The 14,789-nt window shown below is 43.6% G+C and overlaps 1 protein-coding gene across 1 annotated transcript in view; it reads right to left on the reverse strand.

The window, feature by feature from the left end:
- Positions 1-14,789, reverse strand: part of BRWD1 (bromodomain and WD repeat domain containing 1) — a 2,503,800-nt gene that overhangs the window by 2,144,877 nt on the left and 344,134 nt on the right. Inside the window, exon 12 of the mRNA XM_086935423.1 lies at positions 1,102-1,142. Coding sequence (XP_086791549.1) covers positions 1,102-1,142 — 41 coding nt within the window. The remainder of the gene's footprint in view (positions 1-1,101; positions 1,143-14,789) is intronic.

Genomic DNA, 14,789 nt, shown 5'->3' on the forward strand with positions numbered 1-14,789 from the left:
ACATTCTCTGAAAGAGGAGTGAAACATTTAATGTGTTCTGGCACCCTACTAATGAGCTGGAGAAAGGAACCGACTGAGAGGCAACTGCCAGTGCAATGCACTATGGGAACAGGAAGCTCCTAGAGTCTTAAAGGGACAGGAGTCTATTTATCAAAGCTTTAAACTGTAAGACTGCGAAGCTGCACAATTTTCTCAATGTCAGGACAAGTTCTCAGAATTTTTGTAATATCGATGCCAACATGCAATCTTTTGGCTTAGGCAGACTAGATTCTGGAAAAAAATCTTCCTCAGATAGGCTTCAAAAGTTCTGCTAATGATATGAACCATTGCATCCAGGATTCCAATTGAGTCCACACAGGCAGTTTATAACTATCAACAAAGATCCTAAGATGCAGAATTTAGATTGATTTATTGTCCCTTAGAGTTCAAATGTGTGTGTTTGTATGAAAGGCAAGTAAAGACCATTTGGAGTGCAGAATTTTCCAAGTTCTTGATAAATGTGGACAACCAAATATTGGGCAAGGTATTAGATGGTAGCTTAAAAGGATGAGAGGTGATTTAGCCAATTAAAGCAAATTCTATTGATACGGTCTTCATTTGGCACCCGTGTAAAAAGAACCAAATGTATTAGCGCTTGCGCATTATAATTATTCAAATGAAAACAGTTAAAACCTGTATACCAAATGCACATTTTAAATGTACATTTAAGAAACAAGATAAAGAGGAGAAGCTATGGGTCTAGTACCTTAAGTTAATCTACCACTGGGTTTGGTGGTTAACTGTCAATTTTTCAAGGCCTGCAATCTAAGACTATCTTGTTGTGCGTGCCACAGACTTTAAGACCATGTAACTGACTCAAAGAATCGGGTTTATGATCCACATTGGAGAATATTATAATGTTTACATTCTAGCCTTTCAACCTCATTTTCGAATGCTTTTTAGTAATGAGACCTACTGATATTACACATACTCAATAATTTGACACAAATATACCAGTTTTTTATGGGAAAATACAGAAAATAAAATATAGCATTACATATATTATGTATAACATTACATATTCTAAATATATGTATGCTGGTATTAATAAAATAAACATACCTGTCACCAGTGTTAGAAAACTGAATGCTGTCAACCTTGTCCTGTGGAAATAAATATGATAAATAAAGAAGTATAATAAGAACCAACATTTAGAACCAAACTTAACCAATATAATTTTAATTGCAGAATCAAGCAGCAACTAATGGGTGTAGCCAGATAGTGGTGATGGTCAGAGAAAAATGTATGTTAAATTTAGAAAGTACTGTCAGCAAAAATGTTACATGTCCTTTCATTTAACCCCTTCGACGCTGATGACGAGCTGGGCTCGTCATGGTGTAGCCCGCTCGCATGCTGATGACGAGCCCAGCTCGTCACGTAACATGCGGTTTTGAAAATCTCAGCGTAGGAGCAAAATTGCGCTAGCGCGCATGTGGTTAAAAGCTTGAAAGTAGTCCTGAGTCCTCACTTTTTAATTCCATGTCCATGCCTAATTAATTTAACAGTCAAATGTCATGGGAATGATATATTTGAACATATACATCCACTAAAGCCAAAATTCTAGATCTATTAAATGCAACCATGACATTAACACCCCCATTATATTTGAGAGGAAAACCCCACTACAAGCATGAAGACTAAACTCATCCAAAATTACAACTTGCAATTACAAAAATTGCCAAAGCCAACTGGGTCTGGAAATGCAGCACCAGGGTCACTTAAAAATGCACTTTGGAGAGATCTCTGCAGATACAGAAAATGCATAAAACTAATGAATATGAACGTTGCTTGAATCTCAGATGACTTGAGCCATAATGAAGCCTGAGACAGTGCATTGGCATAAAGCCTCTTCAAGAAATTAGCAAAAACATCTTTACTGTCTTCTAAGGAAAATGTAAAGGTGCTTTCAAGGTAAAAAAGGGAGGAACTCCTGCTACTTACCTATGACTTATTTAAGCCCCAGAGCTACGTGTCTATAAACTTGAAGCCTGAGATAAGAATGATATTTTTGAGACTTACTTTCAACACACTAGCGCTGGGCGACATAAGAGCAAACTGGAGTACTCAGCATGGAAAACCCTGCAAATGTTGCAGAGGAGGGTGCTATAAGACTGAATCACTATCCCATACTTTGTGCGCGCGCACATACCTAGTCAGTCTAAGGATAATTTTTTAAAGCGTGTTTTACAAGTCAAGGCGTTCGTACAACTAGGGATGCGAGAGAGCTAGAAAAGGCCTCTTATGGACTCAGAGGTTATCGACCAGAACTGCATCTATACACAGATTCAGGTGTTTCAGTTGGGGAATATTCTGACCCTAGCCCAATTAAAATATTTTATAGTGCAGCAAATTACTGGCATCTCAAATTAAAAGGACCACTTTTCTGAAGGCATGTACAAAGGAACATAAAGGATAGTAAGCCCTGATGAAGTTCAGCATGGTCTGAACGAAAAGCGTTGGTTGTAATGCTTGGCTGTTTTTATGAAAAAAGAAATAAAGAATTCTGGAATAAAGGAGAAAATTCATTTATACAAAGGACTGTGGACTTTTTCTTTGGGTGCACCTTATAGTGGTTTATTCTTTAAGTATTTATTTTTAACAGAAGTGTCAGGCAACGGCTGACACTTTGGTTTTAGTGCACCATATTCTGAAATTGAAGGGAACTGTGTGGAGGTGAAGCCCCAGGGTTCAGCCGCTGCGAGTGTTTAGTATACAAGTTACAAACTATGTCAACGACTGCAGGAGGGGTAACTTGAATGAACACTGTAGTCTTAGTCCTTGAAGTGGAATGTTTGGCTTATCAGTGCTTCATTTGAAAAAAACCAAAATAAGTGCACAGGCCCTCATCAAGAGGTCACCGCCGATTGACACTACTAGCGCTTTCAGTACCTACATAACTCCTATCACACTTCTACAGATGTGAACAATTCAGACTGTTTATAGCCCCCAAAGCTCTAAGAATGTTTTGGCCAACAAATATTAGTTGCTTTTAATGTATATTGAATTAATAAACAACTGCTGTTCTGCTCATCTCTGCATTACACAAACAGCAAAACCACGTGGCAGCTGCCAAACGTGCTGGTTCTGAGCAATAGAAACCACAGGATCGAATTACGTTGGCATCTTACAGAATATGACTGCTCTACGCGTTTCTCCCTGCATATGCACTGTTTAAGGATTCAATGCCATGCAGCTGCTTTTGTACAATTTGTAATTTCCAAATGTAAAAGTTTGCCTCATATACCTGCTTCTGTATGACCCATAATGCTGAAATTAATAATTTAGCTTTTATTTCCATCTTGAACTCATAATCCTGCTGTTAAACCTCAGCCACTTATAGTCTCAAGCGGTAGCTCTTTTCCTTTTCTAAACCTCTATTGCGCATGTGCATTTTACAGAGAGGAAATGATCAAACGGTTAAGCACAAAGCAGGACAAATAAATTCTGTTTGAACCTTTTATACTAGTTAATGAACCTTCGCACTTTTACATGGTTCTAATGAGGTAATATGAATTTTCATGGTCAATTGTGTCCCCTATCGTAGACCCCAACGGCTCCATGTACGTGCTTCTAGTACATGTATGTTCCCTCCACAACCAGCTATGAAGACGCAAATACATTTGCGTCCAACGTTAACATGTCCTCTTTCAGATCCACCATGAATGGGTCGGATATTCGGTTCCTAAGTGTGCCTTGCCAACGTCTTTACATGGTGCACTTTTCATGTTTTACTAGCTCTGGTGAGTTAGGCCCTGATTCCTGCCATCGAGCCCTTTCTGACTTCTGTTTCTGAAAACTACAGTCTGCTGCTTCCTGACCTCTGCCTTACTCCCTGTGCGGCGAGTGGTGCCTGGCTCGGCCTGCTTGCCTGCCAAGACTGTATTCAGCCTTCAAGTTATCTGCTCCGCTCCTCGAAAATACATTCCTGTCTAGTAGTTTAGGAAAACATCCTTCCCAGCTGCAGAGCAAAGGGCCCGGCCTTTCTGTCTCCATACAAGTAATTCATAGCTCCTGTTACTATGGTAGGCCCATGGCCCCCTTGCTTTACACATAGACACATAGTCGCATATGCACGCACTAGCAGTCAGTATAGAATAGCCTCTGCCCGAGAGACCTTTCCTTCTAGATAATACAGTTCCTCAAACACAAGATATTAGATATGATTTGGGATTAGGTTGTTCTGACATCCCAGACTTCTGTCTCCTCATGTAGGGCTAAATGTCAAGTCCCCTTCACCCTCCAGTTCCACGTCAATCACACGTCATGCTGCTGCGCGCGCATCTTTGCCATGTATTTCTGCTGACACTGCAGGATTCGTCTATGGATCCACCTACCTGTGATACGTTTCAAGTGACGTTGTCTAGCACACATCTCCGTGCACGCCCTCATGCACGCCTTCTGTTACGTACATGTGTCCTTATCTCGTTTCTCTCAGCTGTTATGCCTTCTGCATCAATCTCTACTGTAATGCATTGACTATATATATGATGTTCTGTTAATAAAGCATTGTACATGTCCATGTCCATTCCCTTCCTGAACCCTTGTGGTGATGGAACATGATACCTGGTTCGAACCAATTCCTTTTTAAGGAATAAAACCTTCATAAAACTCAGATGCCACGGACTCTGCCTCTTATTTTTGACTGAGTTATTCTTATTGAACTTTACCGCATAATTTAAGTATAGGTAATATAAATTTACCACATAATTGGCGCCCGAACAGGGAACCCTCCCCCACCTTACGCGCCGGCGGTGCGTTGCAGGCCTAGCCCCCTGCCACAGCCGGACGGACAACTACGCGTACCCGCAGGATTTCCTGCATCTCCCTCAGGCCAACGGAGGTGACTGAGGCTGCGATCGACACCCAGACGAGGCGGTGAGGAGTGCGGAGGATCCCGACCAGAGCCTAGCTGAGAGAGCAAAGTCCGAGGTATTCAGAGGCCCACCAGTTCCGAAGTTCCGAAGTACCTACGTCACGAGACGAGTCCAGTCCGGTCCAGTCCAGTGTCGAGTTTCCGAGGCCTTCTGTTCCGTGCTTCCCGGTGAGTACCGTTGCTGGGGACGCATCTAGACGGGTGCATTAGTTTGTGCCCGGTCAAGACGGGTTTGGGTACACAGACCCGGTCTGCACTGTTTAGCGGTGTATCGGTACTGTTTAGCAGTATATCGAGTATGCAGGTAGCTAGTTTTATTCTAGTTATTGTTGTTCGTTTTCACAATGTTTAAATGTGTTTTAATGTCGTGGTATGAGTGATTGTTCGATCTACATTATCGTGTTTACTGTGTTAGTTGTGTCCAAGTCCGAGTAAGTATCAAGTACCAAGTAGCACGGCTGAAACATGCCGCTGTTTTCTAAACTAAGACAGATAGGAACTAGAAAAGGGATACTCCAGGAAGCTGTTCCCATTCCACCCAGGGACACTCCAGGGTATTTTATGTACCACAAACACGGCTTAGATGCTGTATTATATCTCGACTTATGGGTGGATTACACCAAAGATTTAGCAGAGAATCAGAGATGGCCCGCTACTGGGACATGGGATGCCGAGTGCATCATGAGAGTAGAAGAAGCATTATGGAAAAAGAAAGCCAGACAGTCACAGAAAGATGCCATTGAATTATGGCGTAAAGAATCACACAGACGTACAGAGAAAGAATTCAGAAAAGCAGAAAAACATAGAGAGGATTCAGACAAAGCCCGAGAAAACGTATTAGTTGAAGAGGGGATACGAGTAAAAGCAGAACAAGTAGACCGACAATGAAACACTCTTGTGAATGGTATGTATCCTCTTCTGGCCGAGGGTTTACCTAAGGCCACTCCGGAAATACCGAAGGATCTGCCCCCTCCATTGGTTCCGACTAAAGTACGTCACAAGACCACAAAAGACCTTTTCCTTTCTTCCTATCTAGACGATGTAGCTCCCTCATATACTTCTGCACCTGCTCATGTACCCGTACCACCTGCTCCTGCTGATATCTCCCTACCCCTACAGCGTCAGCTCCCAGGTCCGCAACTGCAGATCCCTCCAGGTCCGCTGCCCGCACCTGCTCCCGTTGTTCCCCCCGGTATTCAACAACTGCATCCATCAAATCCTTTTGGGACTGGCGTGGCCCAGGACCCAACCCAGCTACAGCAAGTACAATCAGGTTATGCTCAAGCCTCCAGTTCAGGAGGTGCTACGGGAGGTTATCAAACACCCCCACAGATACACCGAATTACGATGAGAGATTTAGCAAAGGCACGGACACCGAAAGGCGTTCCGGCCGAACTACTTAGAAGAGAGCTTACAGACTGCAGATATGACCCAGTGCCTGGTACGTCAGGCCCTATGTTACTAGCGTCCCTACGTTTGAGACGCGTTACAGACTATTTAATGTTACCACCAGGAATGCCAGAACATCTAGACAAATTGTACGATTTTATTAGAACAGGAGAAGGGCCGGATTCTGTTGCTGAAGCCATGTCACGTCAGAAAGTTGAGACTAAAGGTTTGTTAATGCGATTTTTGGTTAATTACTTAATAAGAGAACACGATCAGGCAGGTTTTCCGCAAAGTGAGATGGATAGACTGATTAGATGGAGCCAGAATATGTCGGAGGGTAAACATGATAAGGAAAACCAAGTACATCATGTGGTTAGAAAAGTCCGTAAAGAAATAATAGAAATACATGCCCAGCGAGCACCTGACGAAGATCTTGAATTAGACGATCCAACTTCCTCGCAAGAGGAGGAGGAAACAGAGGATCTAGCAGAACTTTCGCAACAGTCAGACAAAGGGACAATAGCATATGTAGGTAAGGGAAAATACCTTAAGAAAAGAATACGTCCAGAAAGCAAAAGACTTTTTCTCTGCTATATCAAATCTGAAATCTCCTGAACATATGTTTCAGGCTACCGATAAAATACTTCAAGAACGAATGGGGTACCATGTACTCGATTCCATGAATGAACAAGAATTAGCCAGGTCAGCAGTACAATGGGCTGACAATTCTGATAAATATAGCGATGACGCCTTAGCGCAGACCTTTTTGAACCTTTCCCCTGATGAACAGAAATTAGCTGGAATATATATGATTCAGCATCTCATTACGTTGTTCAAAGGCCAACATTCTGATCCAGGTCCCCTACCTGATATTTTAATAGAGCTACTCTCGAATAGATGGAGAGGTCTAGGTACCGACTTAATTAAAGTAATTCTAGAACATCGACACAGGTATAGTGCTTTTCTGAATACACAGTTTGTTCCAGCTCCACCCGTAGAAAGAAAAATGTATTACATAGACAGACAGAATCCCTTGCGAGAAGTGCATCCAGTCAGGAATGATGATAATACCTTTAGACGTGTGTTTGTGTACACGCCCATAACTAAAATGGAACTATTAGAAATGAAGAAACTAGTGCCTAGTCACGATAAAGACCCTGCAGGTTTCCACCGTGAAATAAAAGACATGTTACTCATGGGTGATTATACCTATCCCGACATCATGAAAATATTGAAAGTATTAATGCCTGCCGGTATTTACGAGAAACTCAAAGAAAAAGAATGGGAGGTGGGAGAGCAAAAGATTGATTGGGCTGCATTAGAGAACGAAGAAAATACTAGAACCCCAGGCCTAGGGCTTGGGGACAAAACTAAAGCATTACCAGGATTGTTAGTACAAGTATTGCCACGTTTGTTAGCAACGAAAAAGGAGGACTGGGATGCAATCTCAGCCTGCAAACAGAAACCCGATGAAGACACTAGTGATTTTTATTCCCGATTTGAGAAATGTTTTGTTATTAATAGTGGCCTGAAAGCCAGTAGCGAGTTGTATCCACACCTTTTTGTATCCAAATTGGTCGAAAAATTCTCTGCCCCAAGTTAAGAATCGTGTTCTGAAAGTCGAGAGCACATGGCAAGCAAACACGCCTTCACAAATGTTACAAATGTTACAGTACCACCAGAACAGAATTAGAGAAGAACATGATCACGAACAAAGACGTATGAAAGACACGAAAATGAAAATGTTAGTTGCTCAGTCAGTTCCAGCTGACGGTCAGAAAAAGGGCATGACACAGTCCAGTAATTCAGCAGCTCCTGTTAAAGGGATATGCAACTATTGTAAACAGCCAGGTCACTATATAAACGATTGTGCAGTTTTGAAACATAATATAGCTACAGGTAAAACTAAAGAAAGACCGCGTCCTCCTAGACAGGACCAGGTCCAACAACAAGTATCACAGAATATCCAGCCTATGCAAGCTTCACAACAGACAGTACAGACCGTAGCAGTACCACAGCCACAGCCCATTGCCGCAACACAACATGCAACGCAACAGATGTACCAGTATGCACAAACAGATTATCCCGATTATCAGCGATACACATGAAATAGCCTAGAGAGGGAAGTTGGCTTGCCTCTTATTGAGGTTCCTGTAGATCAAGAGGGTCCTTACGTACATAGTCAAGTATTAGGAAAAGATAGAAAGTTTTTGATTGATACAGGGGCAAGCAGAACAACGATAAGTCATGACGAGGTTCCAGGGGCACCCCTCTCAGGCTCCCAGAATGTTTCCCTTGGATTTTCAGGCAAACCTTTTGTAAATGAAGTATCGAAACCAGTACCTCTTTTAGTTGGTCCGTTGTCTCGCACTACAGATTTGTTATTAACGAAATCATGTCCAGAAAACTTGTTAGGTATCAAGACACTGAAAGCTCTAGGAGCTGTGATTTGCTGTTCTCCGGAAGGAGTAAGATTGTTCTTACGTGACTTTAAGGGTCACTATGTGTTGAGAGATATTGATCCCAGATTACAGAATGTTCCTGCACATTTATGGGCACAAGGCCCCACTGATGTAGGTTGTATGCACATTACACCATATCGAGTCACACTCAGGCCAGGAGTAGTCTTACCACGAATCCGACAATACAAGTTACCTCCAGATGCTGTAGCGGCTTTACTGAAAATCATTGACGAGCTCATTGCACAAGGAGTGGTTGTAGAAACCGACTCGAATCTATGTAACTCCCCCATCATTCCAATTCTTAAACGTACTGATCCAAATGCACCCCCAGTTTATCGATTAGTTATCGATCTGGGCAAATTGAATAAATGCATCGTACCACAGTACCCCGTGGTCCCAGACATCTCGTCTTTATTGACTGCCATTGATTCTGAAGCAACGTTCTTTACTGTAATTGATCTGAAGAACGCCTTCTTTAGTGTCCCAATTGATCCAGAAAGCCAATACCTTTTCGGATTCTGTTTAAATGGTCGAAGCTTCAAATTTGCACGCGCACCTCAAGGATTCACAGAAAGCTGCAGCATCTATAGTCAAGCACTGAAAAGACAACTAGACAGTATACACATGCCTGATAACACTGCCCTGTTACAGTATGTCGACGATCTACTGATCACCGCCCGCAGCGAACCTGAATGTGAGCAAGCGTCACTGACGGTTTTGCATTTCCTGGCTGACAAGGTACACAAGGTGTCCCCTTCGAAGCTGCAATTCTGTGTTCAGCAAGTGGTTTACCTTGGGCACTTGCTGTCCAAAGGGGGGAGACAGCTAACACCTGACCGCATTCAGTTAATTGTAAACATGTCACAGCCCAAGACACAAAAGGAGGTACGAGCCTTTATAGGCCTCACTTCTTACTGTAGACAATGGATCCCTCAGAATGCATTTCTAGCCAAACCACTCATACAGTTGACAACCAAGGAGGCAGCGACATCGACTGCCCTCCCTTGGACTCAGGAACACACACAAGCTTTTGACGACTTAAAGAAAGCCTTATGTCAAGCACCAGTTTTAGCGACACCATGTTATAGCAAGCCTTTTACACTTTGTCACAGAACGTGAAGGTACCGCATTGTCAGTACTCACTCAGGATCAAGCAGGTACACACAAACCGTGTGCTTATTTTTCTAGTACATTGGATCCAGTAGCCCAGGCTCTGCCTGCGTGCTTGAAATCAGTAGCAGCAACAGCTCTAGCAATCAGACAAAGTGATTCCATAGTGTTAGGACACCAATTGACAGTACAAGTTCCACACTCCGTGGAAGTTCTTTTAAACCGAACACAGACCCAGCACTTGACTATAGCAAGACTGACAGGTTATGAATTGACATTGTTTCAGCCACACATAGAAAACAGACGTTGCAACACATTGAACCCTGCTACACTTTTGCCATTAAGTAAGACAGACCTATTGGCACATGATTGTATTGAAGTCATTACCATCACGACGAAACCCAGACAAGACTTGACAGACACCACATTACCAGATCCAGACCTGACACTTTATGTGGATGGTTCATGCATGAGAACAAGTACAGGAGAATTAGTGGCCGCCTACGCAGTCACGACAGAAACTGAAGTCATAGAAACAAATTGTATAGACACCCTGTCAGCTCAAGCAGCAGAGCTCATCGCTCTGACTCAAGCCTGTATTCAAGCAAAGAACAAGAGAGTTAACATATACACAGATTCACGTTCTGCATTCGGAGTCGTACACGACTTCGGTGTACTGTGGCGAGAGAGAGGTTTCTTGACCTCTCACGGAGCCAAAATTCAACACGGTCCCCTCATTCAAACTCTGTTAGATGCAATACATCTGCCTACAGCGATATCCATCATGAAGTGCAAAGCACATACAAAAGTCACAGATACAATTTCCCAGGGTAACGACCTGGCAGACTGAACAGCAAAGCATACAGCCCAGACTCAGACTCACGCAACTGATCTGACAAAGACAATAGTCCAGACACCGACACATTGCATGACAGTTAAGGATCCCGCCCTAGATGTAATTGATATACAGACACATGCTACACCAGACGAAATCAAGAAATGGATTGAACTAGGAGGGGTCCAGACAGAACAGGGATGGATGAAGAAGGGAAAATCTACATGGTTTCTCCCTGACTCTATGGTCCAAGTAATCATTAATACAGTACACAGTCCTGCACATTTAGGAGAAAAAGCCATGTTAGACAGTATTCAAAACCTCTGGTTCAATAAACATTTACGAGCAGCAGCCAAACAGAAAGTGCGTACTTACATGATCTGTTGTCAGTTCAACCCAGGTAAAAGCATTCCCGTAGAGCAAGGTGGATTTCATCCTCCTGATCACCCTTTTGAAGTCCTCCACATGGATTATATCCAGATGGAACGTTGTCGAGGATTCAAGTATGTCCTCGTAGTTGTATGTGCACTCTCCCGTTGGACAGAAGCATATCCAGTCCCAGATTACACTGCTCCGACCACTGCCAAACAGCTGGTTCGTGAATTTTTCCCCAGATATGGTTTGCCCCGCATCGTATACTCCGATAACGGTCAGCCATTCTCGTCCGAGCTTATGAAGCAGGTATCTCTCCTGCTCGGCTATCAATGGAAGTTCCACTGTGTCCGACATCCCGAGGCCGCAGGCCTCGTGGAACGTCATAATCAGACTCTGAAAATTCGTCTTGCCAAGATCTGTAGAGAGAAAGGTGTCGACTGGATAGTAGCTTTACCAGTTGCACTCTTTTACATGAGAATGGTCGCACACTCCAGAACAGGGCTATCCCCGTACGAGGTGGTCTTTGGTAGGCCACCGAATATGTGGGGGACGCCTCTGCCTCGCAAAATCACTGATGTTGACTGTAACATGCTGACAGATTACCTTGCTTCTTTGATGTCTGCACTACAATCATGTCGTTCACAGGTTGCTGCAGCCTTTCCCGACAACACCGAGGTGAAGCCGCATGAGGTTGTTCCGGGGGACCTCGTCTTCGTAAGGAACTTTGACAGGAGAAGTCCGCTGGAGCCCCGTTGGCAAGCACCGAAGCTAGTACTTTTAACCACAAGGACAGCGATTAAAGTCGAGGGCCGCAAGGGCTGGCTTCACTCGAGTCATATCAAAAAATACCATGCACTTCCGCCAGATCTAGACTCCCAGCCCTGCCCTCCTCCACAGACTGACTCAAAACTCCCCCTGGTCGAGAAAACTTCTTCTCAAGAATATAAATTAAAATTGAGGTCTAGCAAGTCAGACAGTTTAATTGTTTAAGTCCTCCCCTAGGTGAATCGGTTAGACGAGTTTCTGACATGTATCCCCTAGACCCCAACAGAGAGAGAGATAGACAGAAACAGCTCAAGAAACGTGAATATTGTAAATCACTGCGCAGTCACTGTATTGTGACACTATTGATTATGTTTTTTCTGAGTCTTATGATTATTGCTGCAAGTGTACTGTTACATATATATTACCCTATTTTCAAGCGTGCACATTCTTCCTTCAATGTCACTGCCGAGCACTCTTTCAGTGAACTGCCCCCGCATGAGTTATCTTACCGACTTGCGCTGCGCAACAACACATTCATTAGTATGTTACATCATTCCCATCAGACCAGCAATGCTACCAATTGTTGGATATGTGGCCGACTCCCTCCCTATCAGAAATACAAGGGAGTTCTGCCCCTCTTCCCGTACCCGTTCACACACAATGGTTCCTGTGGTGCATGGTTTAGTTTAATTAATTCCTTAGATTCTGATTCCGTAGTTTACCAGGGCAACTGGGTATGGGGAAATCTGAACACAGTTCTGCATAAAGTATGTTTCCCTGACAAGGAGGGTCTTCCCAAAAGGACAGGGACTGATCTAGAAAATGAAGTATATGGATTAGGTAACTTTACACTTAACCTCATGATTCTGAGTGTTGAATCCGAAACCGAACCAGTCTTGCGCGCTATGTCCGTACTATCAGTCAAAGGTGAATTATGTGTCAGAAAGAATGGTTCAGTACACCTGGGTCATAGTAAATGTACTACTGTGATCGAATTCAGTGATAAAGGCAAGTCTACATTTAAAGCTTCCCGTCATTCCTACTTCATTTGTGGTCATACCGCATATATACGCTTACCTCTAGATTGGGATGGCACCTGCTACATTGCATTCCTTCTGCCACCTGTTTTCCTAGCCCCTACTGATTATCATAGGGACACCCATCTAGTACACAATAGAATACAGAGAGATCTCCCGATTGTCGACTACACTGAAACGGTATGGGAACAATACACAGACTTCAATAAAGGTTTCTTTCCCTACTTAGGTGCTGTCTTTAATAGTAAACTGATACGTAAATTAACCAGAACCCTCGAAGCAGTAGTGAATGAAACTACTTCCGCCCTAGGTAACTTAACGGAGGAGCAGTCTGCTATGCGGATTGTTGTTCTTCAAAATCGTCTTGTCCTTGACGTCATCCTGGCCGATAGGGGCGGAGCTTGTAGAGTCATCGGATCGAGCTGCTGTGTTTTCATTCCAGAAAACGCGCCATCAGTATACAGAGCCATAACCCGTCTTCACAAAATTGCAAGTCAGATACATCAGAATCCAGGCACCTGGACTTGGTCCGGTTGGTTCTGGAGCGTGTTCTCAGCCTGGGGATGGAAGGTCCTATCCTTCCTAGGTATTGCCCTTCTCATAGTATTCAGTTGTTGCCTATGTCTACAATGTGGGCCAGCGATTTGCGGCTTGTGCGCCACATCATGTATTCCTCATTCAAGTCCACGTTCAAAACACCGTAAGAAGAAAGAAGAGCAAATGATGTTACATGAACAGATTGATAGATTAATGAGGATTGATCTCTCATGAAGGGTCCGTAGGGGACAAGGAAGGAATGAGGTAATATGAATTTTCATGGTCAATTGTGTCCCCTATCGTAGACCCCAACGGCTCCATGTACGTGCTTCTAGTACATATATGTTCCCTCCACAACCAGCTATGAAGACGCAAATACATTTGCGTCCAACGTTAACATGTCCTCTTTCAGATCCACCATGAATGGGTCGGATATTCGGTTCCTAAGTGTGCCTTGCCAACGTCTTTACATGGTGCACTTTTCATGTTTTACTAGCTCTGGTGAGTTAGGCCCTGATTCCTGCCATCGAGCCCTTTCTGACTTCTGTTTCTGAAAACTACAGTCTGCTGCTTCCTGACCTCTGCCTTACTCCCTGTGCGGCGAGTGGTGCCTGGCTCGGCCTGCTTGCCTGCCAAGACTGTATTCAGCCTTCAAGTTATCTGCTCCGCTCCTCGAAAATACATTCCTGTCTAGTAGTTTAGGAAAACATCCTTCCCAGCTGCAGAGCAAAGGGCCCGGCCTTTCTGTCTCCATACAAGTAATTCATAGCTCCTGTTAATATGGTAGGCCCATGGCCCCCTTGCTTTACACATAGACACGTAGTCGCATATGCACGCACTAGCAGTCAGTATAGAATAGCCTCTGCCCGAGAGACCTTTCCTTCTAGATAATACAGTTCCTCAAACACAAGATATTAGATATGATTTGGGATTAGGTTGTTCTGACATCCCAGACTTCTGTCTCCTCATGTAGGGCTAAATGTCAAGTCCCCTTCACCCTCCAGTTCCACGTCGATCACACGTCATGCTGCTGCGCGCACATCTTTGCCATGTATTTCTGCTGACACTGCAGGATTTGTCTATGGATCCACCTACCTGTGATACGTTTCAAGTGACGTTGTCTAGCACACACCTCCGTGCACGCCCTCATGCACGCCTTCTGTTACGTACATGTGTCCTTATCTCGTTTCTCTCAGCTGTTACGCCTTCTGCATCAATCTCTACTGTAATGCATTGACTATATATATGATGTTCTGTTAATAAAGCATTGTACATGTCCATGTCCATTCCCTTCCTGAACCCTTGTGGTGATGGAACATGATACCTGGTTCGAACCAATTCCTTTTTAAGGAATAAAACCTTCATAA

Source organism: Lissotriton vulgaris, chromosome 8 (assembly GCF_964263255.1).
Source record: "Lissotriton vulgaris chromosome 8, aLisVul1.2, whole genome shotgun sequence".
Classification (NCBI taxonomy): Eukaryota; Metazoa; Chordata; class Amphibia; order Caudata; family Salamandridae; genus Lissotriton; species Lissotriton vulgaris.